Source organism: Squalius cephalus (genome assembly GCF_949319135.1).
Source record: "Squalius cephalus genome assembly, chromosome: 11".
NCBI classification, from domain to species: domain Eukaryota; kingdom Metazoa; phylum Chordata; class Actinopteri; order Cypriniformes; family Leuciscidae; genus Squalius; species Squalius cephalus.
The window spans coordinates 23,023,676-23,039,703 of NC_137132.1; the positions used below are offsets into that span (position 1 = coordinate 23,023,676).

The 16,028-nt window shown below is 37.9% G+C and overlaps 1 protein-coding gene and 1 long non-coding RNA gene across 6 annotated transcripts in view; one reads left to right on the forward strand and one right to left on the reverse strand.

The window, feature by feature from the left end:
* The window catches only part of LOC307166689, a 428,201-nt gene that overhangs the window by 392,409 nt on the left and 19,764 nt on the right, over positions 1-16,028 (forward strand). The window lies entirely within an intron of this gene.
* Positions 1-16,028, reverse strand: part of nbeab (neurobeachin b) — a 270,853-nt gene that overhangs the window by 84,992 nt on the left and 169,833 nt on the right. For 3 of the 5 annotated variants that reach the window (XM_079885173.1, XM_079885172.1, XM_079885176.1), the window contains exon 37: positions 6,829-6,953. In XM_079885173.1, the coding sequence (XP_079741299.1) occupies positions 6,829-6,953 (125 nt within the window). Of the gene's footprint in view, positions 1-6,828; positions 6,981-16,028 lie in introns of all 5 variants that reach the window. The other 2 variants (XM_079885171.1, XM_079885170.1) reach the window with 1 other exon arrangement.

Genomic DNA, 16,028 nt, shown 5'->3' on the forward strand with positions numbered 1-16,028 from the left:
AGGAAATAAGAAACGCTTATCAGAAATAGAAAGTGGCTGACACTCTTTTGACATGTTTCTTTTCAGTGCAGTGTTTAAAATGTTCCTTACACTCCCGTGGGGTTCATGTACCTTGTCTCAAAGCGGTCACGTTCGAATGTTGTCAACACCACTACACAGATGAAGAAAGAAAAAGAGAAGGAGAGAGAGGAAAAAAATAATACAGCGGGCTTCCTGCTCAGTCTCATATCTCAAGAGCTTTCATCAGAGCCAAGGAAGAAGTGGGACCGCTTTTCGGAAATAGGGAGCGTGTAACATTTAGAGGCACAGAGCCAGCGAGCGGTCATGGATCAAAGCAGACGGAGGGAAACTTAAGACCGTAATTCTGTAAACCGTCATTACGCCTGCATTAAAGCAGGGAGAGCTGATGGGGCTGAGCTTCAGTCTTGACTGGCAAGATAAAGCTTAGGACCTCAGTGGAACGCAGACAAAATAAACCAGGCGGGTTTTGACAAGAAAATTATCCTGGGCAAATGGAGAGAGTTTGGGAGTAAAAAAAAAAAAGATTTAGCTTTAGGATATTTTACACAAAAACAAGGCCACAAAAAGGAAAACAAACACAATCTGTACATACATAGAGTCCCAGCAGACCTGGTCAATGCATTTCGTCATTTGTTTCTAGTTCTGGTAGCCCCATTGGCACTAATATATCATTGCATGTTGACACTGAATCAGTTTTATGTCGCTAATAATGAACATTCTGGTGGGAAAAATGTTGTATATTAATTGCACCACTGCGTAACGCATCACATTAAAGATTGACGTTAATCAACGTATGCACTTTATTGTCATCTATCTATGCCAGCAGCACAAACATTATATAAGGGTTTACAATTACATGTCATTCATCTCCACAGATAATTCAAATTTCTCCTCCATCTTGCAGATACCCGACTATAGTAGCTGACAGGAGACCCCAAAATAAAAATCATCATTTACTCACATCCATGTTTCAAAGTCAATGAGGTTCAAAAACAACTTTGGACCCCATTGACTTTCATTGTATGGAGAAAAGAAAAAAAACAGTTGAAACATTCTTCAAAATATCTTCTGCGGTCAGCAAGAAAGTCATACAGGTTGTTCAGGTTGTGGGTGACAGAATTCAACGTTTTGGAAGAACTATTACTTTCATCATTTGTTTCGCATTTACATTGAACCTTATCCAACTTTATTGTGCACTCTACATAGGTAACAACTCATACAACAACTGTGGTACTCTAAAAAAACAAACATATGTGGAACACAATAATGTTGGGTAAAATGATTTCTCTCTTTTTTTCTCCGAACACTATAGTGTATTCTGTATGAAGAATACGTGCAGTGCTGCCACAAAAAGTCAATTTACCTTAGGAACTATGGGAAGCTTTAGGAAGCTACTGCATAATTATGTTCCTACCTTTTGGTCGGGAGTGCCATGAATGTTGCTTACGAAAGCAGCTCACTAGGTTCTGGAATAAAGTGATGCATGTTGCTATTTTGAGCAATGACACCGGTACAGAAGCTTCCTGTTTTTTCTCTTGAATGGCAAGCCTTTGATAGAAAGCCTGCATGGTCACATATAAGAGCTCTCTAGTAACATAGACGATCATTTGTCAGTCTTAGGAATGAGACTTGATGGGAACTCGAGATCGCTACAACTCAGACCTCCCCAGTGACTCAAAAGAACCCCTCGCTTGTATTGTCAACCACCTCGTTTATCGGCACCCCTGAAGCTCGCTCACTGGACTCCTGTGAGCCATCACGGCCAACAGTGAGGCCATTCAAGCCCAGCACGGCTTACCCGCTCTGCCATCAGAGGGTTTATGTTACCCAGGGCACAAATTTGGCATGACGCAGCAGGGTTGAGAAAGACCAGGTGATGGCTGGCCTGCCAGTCGTTGTGGGACTTGAATGATGTTCTTCGCTAAAAGCTTGGATCTGATCCATACAGCTGGGGGACGGGGAATTGTCATTGACTGACTGACATATGTGTAGAATAACAAACAAATCAAAATGCGCTGAAGTAGACGTAGCTCTGAACTTATATCCAGTGACTAGCATGATATGATGAAAACCAAACATTTGAAGTGGGCTCGAAATAGATCCTTCATTGGCGGAAAACTGTTACTTGATAAACGCCAAGAAGTGAGTAGCTTGGGGTTTTGAAGGCTTCGAAAAAGGAATGAAAAAAAGACTCTACTTTGCAATTCAATTCTGTCATTCCATCACTATGTGACTTCTTCAACACGCTGATTTCTTTACTTGCCTCTTTTCTTTCAAAAGTCACATCAAAGGAAAACACTTGCGCATAGTTTGTGGCAAAAGGAATTTTACAGTTTGTGAGAGAAGCTCTCAAGTTGGAAATATTTAAGTGCTTGATAGTTTTACGGTACAATTTTTTCAGCCCAACTAAAAGGCTTCAAATAGGCCTTCATTTGTTGCTCAGACTATGTTTTATGTATGGCTGGAGCTGTGAGGTATTGGCTTTGCACTTTTATTGCCCCACTTGAGTCATGCCCACTTGTAGCCATGAAAGAATGATCCAGAAAAAATATATATACACCTATATTTCCATTCTGGGATTGACAGATGAGATGCATTGTGTATTTTGTAAAAATACACACTGTACGATCACGGAAAAAGGGATTGTGGGACATGTAGATGTATGTCTCTGCAGTTGAATGATATATAATAACTCAAACAAAATGTTGCACATGTGCCATAAGTGCATTCACGCACAAACAATGTGGCAAAGTGGGCTTGCTGCGCTCGTCGATCAAACGCCAGGAATTCTGCAGTCAGCTCTGAAAAAAGAAACCCAACTTCATAAAGTGAAACCGGAGACCAATGCAAAGTTTTTGTTATAGTTTTACTCATATGCGAAGCATTTTGTATCACACATACCCATATGGCTGATTAGGAGGCCCACATGAAATCTGTGTGCACAGAATTTCGAACGCCTGTGCATTTAAATATTTGGGCTAATTTGATTAGGCTTTCACATGCTAATTAAAGGAAAATGACAGGTTCAATACAACATAAGGTCAATCGACAGTGGCATATTTGTGGTATAATATCTGTTAACAAACACACACACAAAAAACGCTACCTGAAGAGTTTTTAAATTTAAGACTTAATTATCACAATAGGTCGTATCGTGATTCCTGTTTTCCCGTCTTCAATTTTTTTTTTACACCATTTAATATATTTAAGACTTTTATGACATTAAATTTGATAAGACTAAATTTAAGGCTTTTTAAGGACCTGCAGGGATCCTAAAAAAAATATTTTTCTATATTATTATAGTTAAATGAAATATTACTACACAAAAAAACACACTAAAATCAAGTTAAAATGCATATTGTTTACGTCTTGAAACAGTGCGTATTTTACCATTTACAAATTGGCCTCATTCACTTCCATTCTACGCTTCTCACTGTAACCTACAGTTTTGCTTTCTTTATAATCAAAAGAGGCATAAGTCGATATTTATTTTTTGTGGAAATCAACATTAAGAGTTGTTGATTAAACTTAACTTGCATTGAATTATCACATACCCTTACTTCCGCTTTTCCTCTGGCTCTCTTTTACTCTTTCTCTTATAACAAGCTATAAAGATCTCTGTCCAAAGGGGTTCAATGGGTCAGGCAGAGCTGCTCACCTGAAAATGAGACTGCAAGGACACCCCAAGGTAGAACAGGCTGTTAAAGAGCAGGATCAATATTAACCTGACTTCCATTTCATGCTTGCCCAATTCCAAGTCTAATAGGCTAAACTGAGCTGTTTTAAAGCAAAGTTTCCCACAAACATATGCAAAGGTACCTGGGAGTGAGGCACAGAGCAGTACAGTTTATCAAATGCTTATACAACATGGTCAGCCGTTTGAGGTCCCATTAAATTCAGCCTGTTCTTCTATTTTCAGTGATTGAAGATCGTATTACATCCACAGAAAATACATAAAATTACCATGAATCAAATATAATGATGTTGTTTCTAGGGTAGTTAGAATATTTTTCGAATGAACCCGAGACACATTTCATGTCCACCCATGTCATTTCGCACAAGAGGAAATCTGAAATATTGCTAAAACACAGCGTACGTTCTAACATAGACAAGCGCTATAAAAATATGTCATTGTGAATAAAAACAAGCCCCATATGCAGTGACTGCTGTCAACTGCCAGTGTTCTGACATTTGAGAGCAGTCATTTTTCAATCTCTGGTTTCTGGCAAAAATAATGGAAACTTATATGTGCTCTTAACAGTTTATTTATTTAAATCACCTACGTTAACTCAACGTACCTATACGCCTAGTCACAAAAGCAGCAGTAAACCTCCACAACTGCCAGTTCAGCAAAACACAGAGAAACTTACTACAAACGATTCGATACAGCCTTACCACACATATGTACAGTGTACAATATGTACAATAGCTTTCATTACAGTTAAAGACAAAGTAGGCGATTTGTTCCAGAAATTTTTTTTGTTATGCTGGTTGAAAGTCTCTTCACATCCTGATAGCAATCAGTAAGTTAAGTGGTCTAAATGTATTTATATGTATATATATCGTCTTTGAATGGCATAGGATCATAACATTTTCATCCAGTCATTGCATTCGGTCCGAATGCAATGGTACGGTGTCCTACCTGCCTGTCAACGTGTGTATTTCCATACCTCCACGCACCTGCTCACGCAGACATCACACATCATCAGCGCATTTCATGCAATGCAGAATTAGACAGACGTCAGTCACTGAGCACCGCAACAGAAACAGCAGTCATCTGTTACAGTTCTTCCTGAACCAAAACAACGAGCTTATGCTGCGTTCACACCATACAGTAACTACTGTAATTTGGAAGAGATGGAAACCCGTGACGTTATACTCGGAGCGGTTCATGTCTCGAATTTATGCGTTTCAATGGCAACACGATCAACGCCGAAATGAATCTGCAGCAGTCGAGTGGTACAGGTCAGTGCTCTTTAAATGGTTTATGTTCATTATTATTGTAATGTTATGTTCTTTGAGACATGAGGTAGTTTAATGCCGTCTCTCATCTCTTGACGCTTTGCAGACTCTGCTGTACACGTTCATGCGTTTTGAAGGAGGCGTGGCTTTGTAGATGCTCTGGAGCGAGGGTGGGATCTTATGCTTTCAAAGCTAACTTGCTATTGCCAGCTTCTCCGAAAATTGCCTACCCTACCTTTACGGGATCTTCTTATGAGTGCTGTTAGAAGCAATGGACTAAATGAATATAACCAAATTCACATTATTCAAATGAATAATATTTAATAAGCTCATATTTATATAACATAAAAGGAGTACCGTGCTGGTTTAAGAAAATTGTCCTTTCTTTTGTATAAAACCCATCTAGATAAGCCTGTCTTTGCTCTCCCTCAGTCTCTCTCTATGGCATTGTGGGGGCAACATCTGACTACAGGCAATCCCTTTCACATGACAATCTTATGCATTATTCCACTCATTAAAGACTGGGAGAAGCCTGGGGACCTCAACAAGTCCTCAATCACAGCGGCCCCAGACACTAGACCGCGGGTCCACCGAGACACACTGACAACTTACCGAGGACAGGCAGAAAAGGGAGCCGGGCCAGAGGAATACTGCAGTGGTGTGAGCTTCAAAAGAAATGCATGCGATATGCTGTGTAATATGTTTGAAAGACAGTGTGAATTTAGATATGGTGGCAAAATGAATTGGAGGGGAAAAAATGTGACATGAGCAGGGGCCACCTGCAGGTCAAGGAACAGCTGGCATGTGTATGTACCAGTTTGCATGTGTGTGTTCTGGCTCTGACACACAGACCATCTGACATGGCCTCAAAACAGTTGGCCACAAAAGGCCAGACATGTAGATAGACACAATATTACTGCATAACAAGTCACAGAACACACTTTAAAATGACATATGTACACCAAAATTAATCAAATCACTGGTTAATATGTGGTGTTTAGGGCAAAATCTAGATGTAATGTCTATAATCAAAGAGTATAATTTTCATTACATTAAAGTGCAATCCATTAGCACCCCAGGTGGCCATAAGCAACATTGTAGCAAAACATGCTGTCAAATACCACTCCCATATGCCTCTACATATATGAGCTAATATCAAGGGTTCACTTGTGTATATTGTTTTAAATAAATGGGCCTATTTCACTTGCCTTTGCCCCTAGTAGGTTTCCCCAAGTGTAATAGAAATAGTTACAGTAACTATTCTGAGCACAGGAGAGAAGTCGCCCCATTGTACTTGAGAATCAATAGATTTGCCCTTGTTCGGTTAATAAACTCCCCCTCGTATCTTCAATTTGATGCCTGGAGGAGAAGCGCCCGCAGTGGTTAATAGTATTGAACCATTTCTCTATTAAAGCCTCTGTTGCAAGACACAGAGCCAAATCGACAGCCGTGCGGTGGGCAACGCTGCAAGATCAAACGGGTCAATGAGGAAAAATGTTTGAGTGCAAAAGCCAGAAACGGTTAAAAAAAAAAAACATGGCGCACAATTTTCCTCTCAACAATGTGTGCAGTTAGAATATAAAAACCTGCCATAAAACCCTCTTGCCATGTTCAATTGACAAGGCCCATAAATATACAACCTATAAAGCTGACAACGAACTATTTCTCAGCTCTGAGAATATTAGTTGCGTCCAAGAGTTGATTGGAGGTTTTCTAATTCGCATATGTGTATCCCATTTGGTGAACAATGATGTCATTGTATGAAATGAACGCAATTTGGGGATAATGAGCAAGACTGACAGAGTCCAGCAACATTTTTGATTGGCTGTTGGCAGAATTACTGACCGTAGTCCTCCAGTGATTTGCACGTAATATCCAAGTGGGTGGAGCCAAAAGGGTTTCGGATGAATCTCCGCCTCCTCCGGAGGTCATCCTCCCAGTAATCCAGACGCCAGAAGTCATGCAGCTGACTGGAAAAGGGGAAAAGACAGGAACTCCTGTAAGGAATCAGAAAAAAACAAGTTGGAAAGCTAAAATTAAAGCAATATATATATATATATATACACAATATATATACAACATGTACAATAGAAACAGACATGTATTGAAGCCATTTCCATCATATTTGAAAACAGCATGCTTTGGTAAATTGGTAAACAATAAAGGTAAATTATTAACTACCAAGTCATAATTATGAGATAAAATGTCATAATTATGACATAGTATGTCATAATTATGAGATAACGTACTAATTCTAATTTGTATAATTATGACATACTAATTCATACATGCACTTGTAAGATCAAAACTGACAAAAAGTTTAAATTATAAGTCATAATTATGACAAAAGGGTTTAATTATGAAATTTATTAATTAGTCAAAATTAATTATGAGATATAAAGTCGAAATTGAGTTCCAAATTATGTCAACATTTTGACTACTATATGTCATAATTCTGACATTTTATTTTATAATTAGTATTTAGCGAAGCATGATTTTTTTGTGGCAGAAATGGGCTTCCACACACACACGCACACGCACACACACAAGAAAGCACTTAGATTTATATAGTAGTGTAATATTCTACATACAACGCTATGGAGAATTGCATTTTGGAGTGCACCCAAACCAAAGGGTTCCACATGAGGGAGAATCAAACGATATCTGGTAAAATAAAGCTAATTCATGAAGTTCATTAAAGCTCCAGAAACCCAGACACGCTTTTCCACGAGAACCCCTGGTGCATAAAACAGCAGCCGTGGCTATCCAGCACACAAATAAATAACAGCAAAGTCCCATTAACAAATACTGTATCAAATTACAAGTATAAATGGCGCAGCTTGGCTCCTTTTTACTGTGTTTTTTAACAAGTCTTGTAAATCAGAGCTAGGACCCTCTATGCAGCCGGAGAGGGGTTTTAATGATGCCGGGGTCTCACCATAGCCACACCCCAGGCCAATAAAACAGAGACCCCCTCCCTCCGCATATGTGCAGCTGTGATTAAAATAACGTGCTGAAATATTCATTGAAATGATTCCCAGGGCCCTGGAGCAAGCTGCAGAAAATTGCGTTTTTATTCATTATTAATAACAGCGAATTAGAGGCCGTATAAAAGAAGAAATGAGAGGCCGAGAAAAAAGGGGAGCGCGGGGAATGAGAGGGAAACAGCTACAGCATGTGGTAACCATCTTTGTAAATGATTATTCCAACATTAGCAGGGACCTGGGCTAATTTTATTGCTTGCAGCTAATGCAAACCATTAAGGGCAGGGACCAGCATCAGGTTACTAAGTGCAGAACGTTTCGAGCGCGCTCGGGCTGGAGATGTTTCAAAGGCTTTAAAACGGTGTGTGAGGGAAAGGGAAAGGAAAAAGCACAGAAGGGAAAAGCAGGCCAGCACCGAATAATACTGCAGCTAATTTACTCCAAAGAGGATTTAGAGAGTGATGATTGGTGTAATTGGGGGATAGATGACAGCATGGTATGGGACAATCACCAAATTCCACATGTGGTTTATCTTCATTACCAGCTACTCATGGGGAAATACACCATCCACTTTGAGCCATATACTAATTCCCATCATAAAATATAACTTGAGTGATTAGTCTATGTTCTATCTTACAAAAAGAGACTAAAGAACTATCTGATACAATATTGTAAAAAAAAAAAAAAAAAAAGATTGATTTGTGCAAAATTTGTAGATGAAATAGGATATAATCAACACACAATAGCTTTGTGTTTAAAATTCAAGTTGTCATTCATTGATAATCTTGTTACGTCTATGCTGAGAAGTGTCAAACTGTCATGTCATTGAGAAACCAACGCCATTGTTTCTGACATCATAACAGTTTGAAATGCGTATTGTGCAATGCAATGGAATGGAAGTAGTGACAGATCTTTATCAAAAAAGAAAAAAAGGATGGAGGGTTTCAATCCATCGTTTGTTGATTGGACTGAGGAAGATCTGAATGGTCTTGTTTCATCGGAGGATCGAGTTATTTTTTACTTTTTATCATTACAGTCACTATAAACTGTCATTATATGAGGATTGCATGAAGATTATTTAAAAAAAAAAAAATTCCATTTAAAAAAAAATACATTTTTGGGTGAACTTTCCCTTTAAAAAACATTTTATTATTTTTTTAAAATGCATCCACGTGATTAAATCCACATGAAAAAAGCTCTGGAATAGCACTAATAATAAGAACAACTTTATTATTTGCCCACTAAGAAAAAAAAAAAACCAAGAAAATTATAAAAAGAGAAGCCAACATTCTCACTTTAACACCAGGCAGCCATTCCATTAAAAAAATAATCTTCAGATCCTACCGAGGTGTTTGCCCCAAGCTATGGATTGAATTGAATGGGCCTCTCTCCACTCTGCCATAATATTGAGGCAGTCTAAACAGATTAAAGTGTTACAGCAGGATCACATCACAAAAGCTGCTCCTTGTTGCGTGAATATTATATCTACAAATGTCAAGAAATCAGGAGGCTCAAGGGACTTAACCGAGCTCTGACAGCAACACGAGTGCTCGTTCTCAGTTTAACATCAATCAAGAATGTGTGTGTATGTGTGTGTGTGTGTGTAGGAAACAAAGCCTGTTTGCATACATGAGCGGCATGCCAAAAGTTCATCACTCGCCGGGGTATGAAAAGCAAAGCGCTGTGTCTGGGGCTTGTCTGTTGTCAGTCTTATACCTCGAGAGCCAGACAGAGATGTCAAGAGGCGTACGGGCCAGAGTCACGTAAATGACATTGTAAATGCAAGATTACAGCGTGAAAAAAAAATGTAAATCCCACTGAGGCAACCAGGCGATTACCATTTAAGATTAGAACATCCAAAGCTGCCTGCGAGTAGGCAATGTAGCGCGCGGCCGCAGGAGAAATCCAAGCACGTACACTTTGAAGATTTCTGAGTTTCCCCTCCCTCAGCGTACATGATGATTTTGATTTGGTTTGACAGCAGTATGTCGGCTGTGTACAGCAATTCAGAGGAAAGCCCAAACATTTTCGTTTTCTTCTTAATAAGGGGATTAGACAAGCACTCGGAATTACAATGAACGATAAACCGAAGGCCGCTCGATGACACCGTTTACATTTCTTCACCTTCTCTTTCCCCTAAAGCATATGCTTTTACTTTGGTGGTGGTTTCCGCAGGATTGGACGGGGGTCCAGTGATACGTTAAACCCTGCGGTCAACATATAGAGCCGGATTTAGTCAGTGCCAAAAGTGCCATGACGTGAGTTTCCTCACCCAGGGTGGTCCAGCTCAAAAGAGGGGTTTTCCACAGGGAGATTGTGGATATATACTGTAAACTTTTAACAATTTATTTAGGCCCACTAAAACGGTTACAGCAGTCCTTTTCAAAAGCAACAGGTATATATATATATATATATATATATATTAGGGCTGTCAAAAGATTAATCGTGATTAATCGCATCCAAAATAAAAGTTTGTTTTTAATAATATATGTGTGTGTACTGTGTATAATTAAATTTGTATATATAAATACACACACATGCATGTATATATTTAAGAAAAATGTGTTATTTATATATAAAAAAATTATATTTATATATAATATAAACTATATAAATATATATACAGTATATGTATGCAAATATTTCTTAAATATATACAAGCATGTGTGTGTATTTATATATACAAAATAATTATACACAGTACACACATATATATATGGATGTGATTAATCTTTTGACAGCCCTTTTTTTTTTTTAAGCAATATGACACAAGCAGGAATGCTGATTGTGTGTAATTTTACTGTTTGTAATCCATAAAAGAATTAAGGCCAGTTCACACAGAAAGCAATTTTGCCTTTTAGAATGGCAGACGCAGGGCAGAAAAAAGAAAAAAAGCCATTTTTCTTAATTTAACTTGAGCAGCATGTTTTCAGAATGCTGCGTTATGCGTGAGTTGCTGCAGAAGATGTGAGCAGAAAAGTCAAACATGTCCGTCTAGTGCAGAAAAACAGAAAAGCAAGCAACTTGTTTCGCATCGCAGAACAACCCGACAAATTCGTTTTGTTCACTGATACAGAATAAATCGGGCGAATGAAGGATTCACTAACTAACTAATAGATAGCCACTTGTTCATTCCTGGATGAATCAGTGTTTTAAACCAAAGTCCCTTTAAGACAAGTAATTTCACTCGGCGGCCATCTTTGAAGTGCAGCTCCCAAATCTTTGAATGGGGAAACATCAAATTCTCCAAAACAGTTTGCCAAGCTTACGATTAAATTTCATATTTGAAATTACCAATGAAAATCTGACAACAACTGTCTCATAAATTTTTGTTCTAAACGCTTAAATAATTACAGAAAATGTCATGTTTCAGGCTGGATCAAGCTAATGAGCATGTGCAGTTGAAGAGCGCGTCTGACTGTTCTGCCAAATTGAGCGTTGCACTTTTCCCCATTCAAAACAATACGAGTGACGAGTCTTGTGTTATTCTATAGTCTTTGTTTTAAACTAAACGGTTGAGTGAATGATTCAAATGCACTCACTCAAGATAATCACTTGTCGCCATCTACTGACGTAACAATGTAACTTTAATTTATAGTCACTGACAAATCCCCACCACTAATGCACAGACTGAGGGCGCCTATATTATGCTGCGACAAGAACGCTTTGAATTTGTTATTTAAATGGGATGAAGCCTTGTAAGGGTAAAGAGGGAAAAATCTGCAAAAGATTTTGCATCAGCTGACCATTAACATTATCAAAGAGGTGGTCAAAGAACTGCTCTATATTCATTCCCTGCCACCGGGCTTTATCTAGCATTTTTCCAAAATATGTTGGACTCTTCATGCACTCAACAGTCACAGATTTTCTTACATAGCAGAAGGGAAGACAAAATAACCTAATAATAATCCATACACTAGACAGTTGAGTACATGGTGCATAGTATAAGTACACAGTATGTCATTTAGGACAAGTTCAGTAAAAAGTCTCTTTGATGTTATATCAGCACTTGTTGTATAAATATCAAGCTGTTAGTGCTGTTGTCCAGGAGTCTTTATTGGAGAATAAAACTAGTAATAGGCTACTTAATTGTTTTAGATTTTAAAAAGGAAAGACTATATTCTCGCTGGTCTTCACATTAAAGAGATCCTGATAGGCGTTTCATCTGAATGGTAATCACTCACTGGAATTAGCTTCCGACACGCTCGACTTTACCAATCGTGTGGCTCATGATGACAGCCATAAAGGATGGTGGAGGGCCGGCCCTCCTCGAAAGCGGCTCAAATTTATTAGTCACATCGCCCATCAATCACCCAAATGGATTTCCAACTGCATTTTAAAAGCTAATTTCCCTGCACTGATAACCAAAACTATCAGCCGACCAGCGTGCCAGTCATTATTTACTACTGCTTTGGGTCTTATTTTTTTTCTAAATGCATCACAAAAGACTGGTATAAAAATTGTGTGTATCCCCCTCTCTCTACCCCACATTAAAAACACTCTCAGAGAGTGAGAACAAGATTTAGGACTCTTGTGTCCATAGGGCATGTGTTGTTTGTGAAAGGCTGTAAAAATTTGACAGCTATGATTCAGTATAAAATGGCAAAATGGGAAATAAAGGAAAGGATAACAATTTAATCTTAAAATACAATATATATAGCTATGTTTTTTTTTGTTTTTTTTTTTTTTTGGAAAGCCCAGCTGCAGATATGATATATTGGGCTTTTACACTGGTATTGTGGGGGATTATGGGATGCTGGTTCATGAGATGGATTACCCTGTTACCGTGCTGCTCCGCAGGGCTTGAACGGTCAAAGCAAGCAGACCTTCAATGTACATCTCCAAAGATTCATTTAAGTGGGAGGATTCAGGGGTGTAACTGTTTCTAAGTAGACAGCTGTTTTGACCACCTCTGAGTCTCTTTGGTCTATAGAGCCTGAGTCTTCTAAGTGGAGCCTTACTGTTTCATTTGCTATGTAGTAATTATTTAAATATATAGGTTAATGTACAAGTGGTTTTGGATACAGTAAATGCAATAATGCATAAAATACAGTAATGTCTCAGGCACTTATTTTGTGTACGGAAAAGAGCAAAGGCAACATTTTCAGTTGTCCCCTCTTTCCACAATGACAGTTGCTCAGTTTAGTAGAAGAAAGTCTCTTGTCATTGTGCTGAGTCTTCATCACTATGGCAACCGACTGTCTGAACAACTGAATCTGATTTCATCACTTGACACTGTGAACAGTATAAAAACAGATATTATTAAACAAATAAGACTTGTTTGCAGGCACTGTGGAAAGGCCTACAGTATGTGTTTGTATCTGTCTATCTGTCTATCTATCTATCTATCTATCTATCTATCTATCTATCTATCTATCTATCTATCTATCTATCTATCTATCTATCTATCTATCTATCTCTCTCTCTCTCTCTCTCTCTCTCTCTCTCTATATATATATATATATATGTCTCATTTGTGTGTATAAACAGTCCTTTTTTATACTGCATGAGTGTGTTTGTGTATTTATTTCTGTAAAAACTAGCATAACACAAAAATAGAAAGAATAAAAAATAACAAAATAAATAAAAACTAAAGTATAATGAATGTCCAACATATAACAGAAATATAGGGCTTTTAATAATAATAAAAAAAAATATATGTATATATATATTTTTTTTATTGGGGTTCTATTATGCCTTAATCTTGATTTTGTTTTTGGGGTGTACTGTACTGCTATTTTACATTATTACAGCTCCTCTCTCCCCAGTCTGGCCCAAACTTTTTATTTTATTTCCTGTTTCTTTGAAGCCCCTCCTACCGAAATACGAAATGTGCTGTGATTGGTCAGTGGGCCCAGTGTGTTGTGATTGGCAGTGCTTAGCACGTGTTTAGGAAATACTCTACTATACTGTAAATATTAAGGATGGTGGCAAAATTCAAACCAATTTGAGCCCGATTCAGACCCTGACAATGTTAACAAACAATAGGATGGTCCAGAACAGATTTCATGCACAGACTTTGCAAGCACGGATTTCACAGTGGTATGTTTTTTTTTTTTGTAATTTTCTTATATATTTGATAACCCCGATGCTATATACAATTTAATCATGATATTTGTTGGAAAACTAAGGTAATACAAACAGTAATCGATCACAAAACCAAGGTTAATTTTCCTAAGGGGCGATGAACACTCCTACAAAAGCGAAAGCTTACAAAAGCTACAGTAGACACTATATCAACACTAATGTTGGCTAGCAGGCAAGAGGAGCAACAAAAAAACGTATAATTGGAACTGTTAATATAGAAAACGCAACTACAAATAATAAGACATACTTACAAGTTGTGATCCACAAACAACAGATTGTACTGACAAAGTGGGAACTGCTCCATTTCAGGAGAAGCTTTTGTGCGTAGCCTGCATTGTGGTTCTGGAAGCTGTTAAATGTGCAGCACACAGATAAACGCTGGGGTTATAATATTCAAGAACAGTGTTGAAAATCTATTTTAACCACTCTAAGTTCGTCAGCCTTAGGAATGTCAAACAAACGAGTTTTGGAAAAGGGGTGGATAAAACAGTGTGTCTTTGACATAGCAGCAGCTCAACCAGGCCTCATCCGTTTTTTTTGCATATTCCGTGGGCGGGGATTATTTAAATGAGTAAAATTGTGACTTCACAAAGCCCAGAAAAAACGCATTGTAGGCCAAACAAGCCGTTCGTTATAGTTCTTGGAAAGTGGATTCTGTTAAATAAATCTCCCTTTTGAGTGGACTTTGAGTTTGTAACCTTGCAGATCTTTTTGTATGCTCAAACAACAACATCACACATGAACTGAAGTTGAAAAAGTGCAAAAACATAATAGGACCCCTTTTAAGCTACATTTAAGGAAGTTAAGTTAAACATTTTTAATTACGATATGCCAAATATTTTGAATTAATCACATTTTATTGCAAAGATTAATATTTATTTGTTGAGAAAAGTCCCTAAATGCAGATTTTTGTGGCATATAAAACACTGATAATGTCTTTATAAGTCACTATATGGGTTATTTCTATATTACTGTATATAGCATACAATCCACAGTAATTCATTTAGAGTTTGTCAGTTTGTCTGCATGTGCTGTTTTTAATTCATTGGTTTAAGGAGCCCATGCAGAATGATGCCTTTGGCTGGGACACTAAATTAACATTAAATGGACATGTTTAATTGACAGCTCGAGAGAAGAATACGGTCATGATCACGTCAATGAGGCCATTGATGATTATCTGGAAATAACATCACTACAGATAGTCTCTTGTTGTGGCACATGAGAGAATGGCAGGGAAATTCAATAAGGCACTATTATGTTCTCATTAAATGCATCCATTGGGGACATAAATGGAACATAATTAGTAAAATAGCAGTAATCAGCGACTGGTTTCTATTTTGGGGGTTGCCTGGCTTTCCTCAGTGCCACACTGACTCTGTGACGTTACGACTGCCATTCTTCATGTTCAAGACACAAAACACACGCTCAACACTTTCAATGAAGTCAAGCCAAGACATGCCCTCTCTATTCCCGTCGCATACGTCTGTTTAAAATTTAGCACTACTTCAAACTAATATAGCTTGATCTTTTGGGTCTGACAGCCAAAATCCATTCCAAGATGGAGATTATTTAATATGCTTTTACGATTTTTATTTGAGACAGTATTCCTCATGGAATTGCACCTCAGATGGAAATTATTTACGCTTGATGTAGCCTGACTGCAAAAGCCACAAAAAAGGATGCCTCATGCAATATTTAAGAAAAACAGCTTTTGGTAAACAGATCTTCTCTGAATATATTCTATAGCTTGAACTTTTCATCTTTGTCCTGGCTTTCATTTCTTCCAAACGGTGTATGTAAATCTAAATCAAGGCCAAATCATACGTAAACACTCCAGAGTAAGTATCCAGGCATTTATCAGGCATTTTTCAAGTCTCATCCTTCAAGTTAAACATTTAAACATGATGCAAGTTGCAGTCTTAAATATAAAGGTTGTAAAACAGTGTTTTCACAACGATGCATTGTAGATTTCAT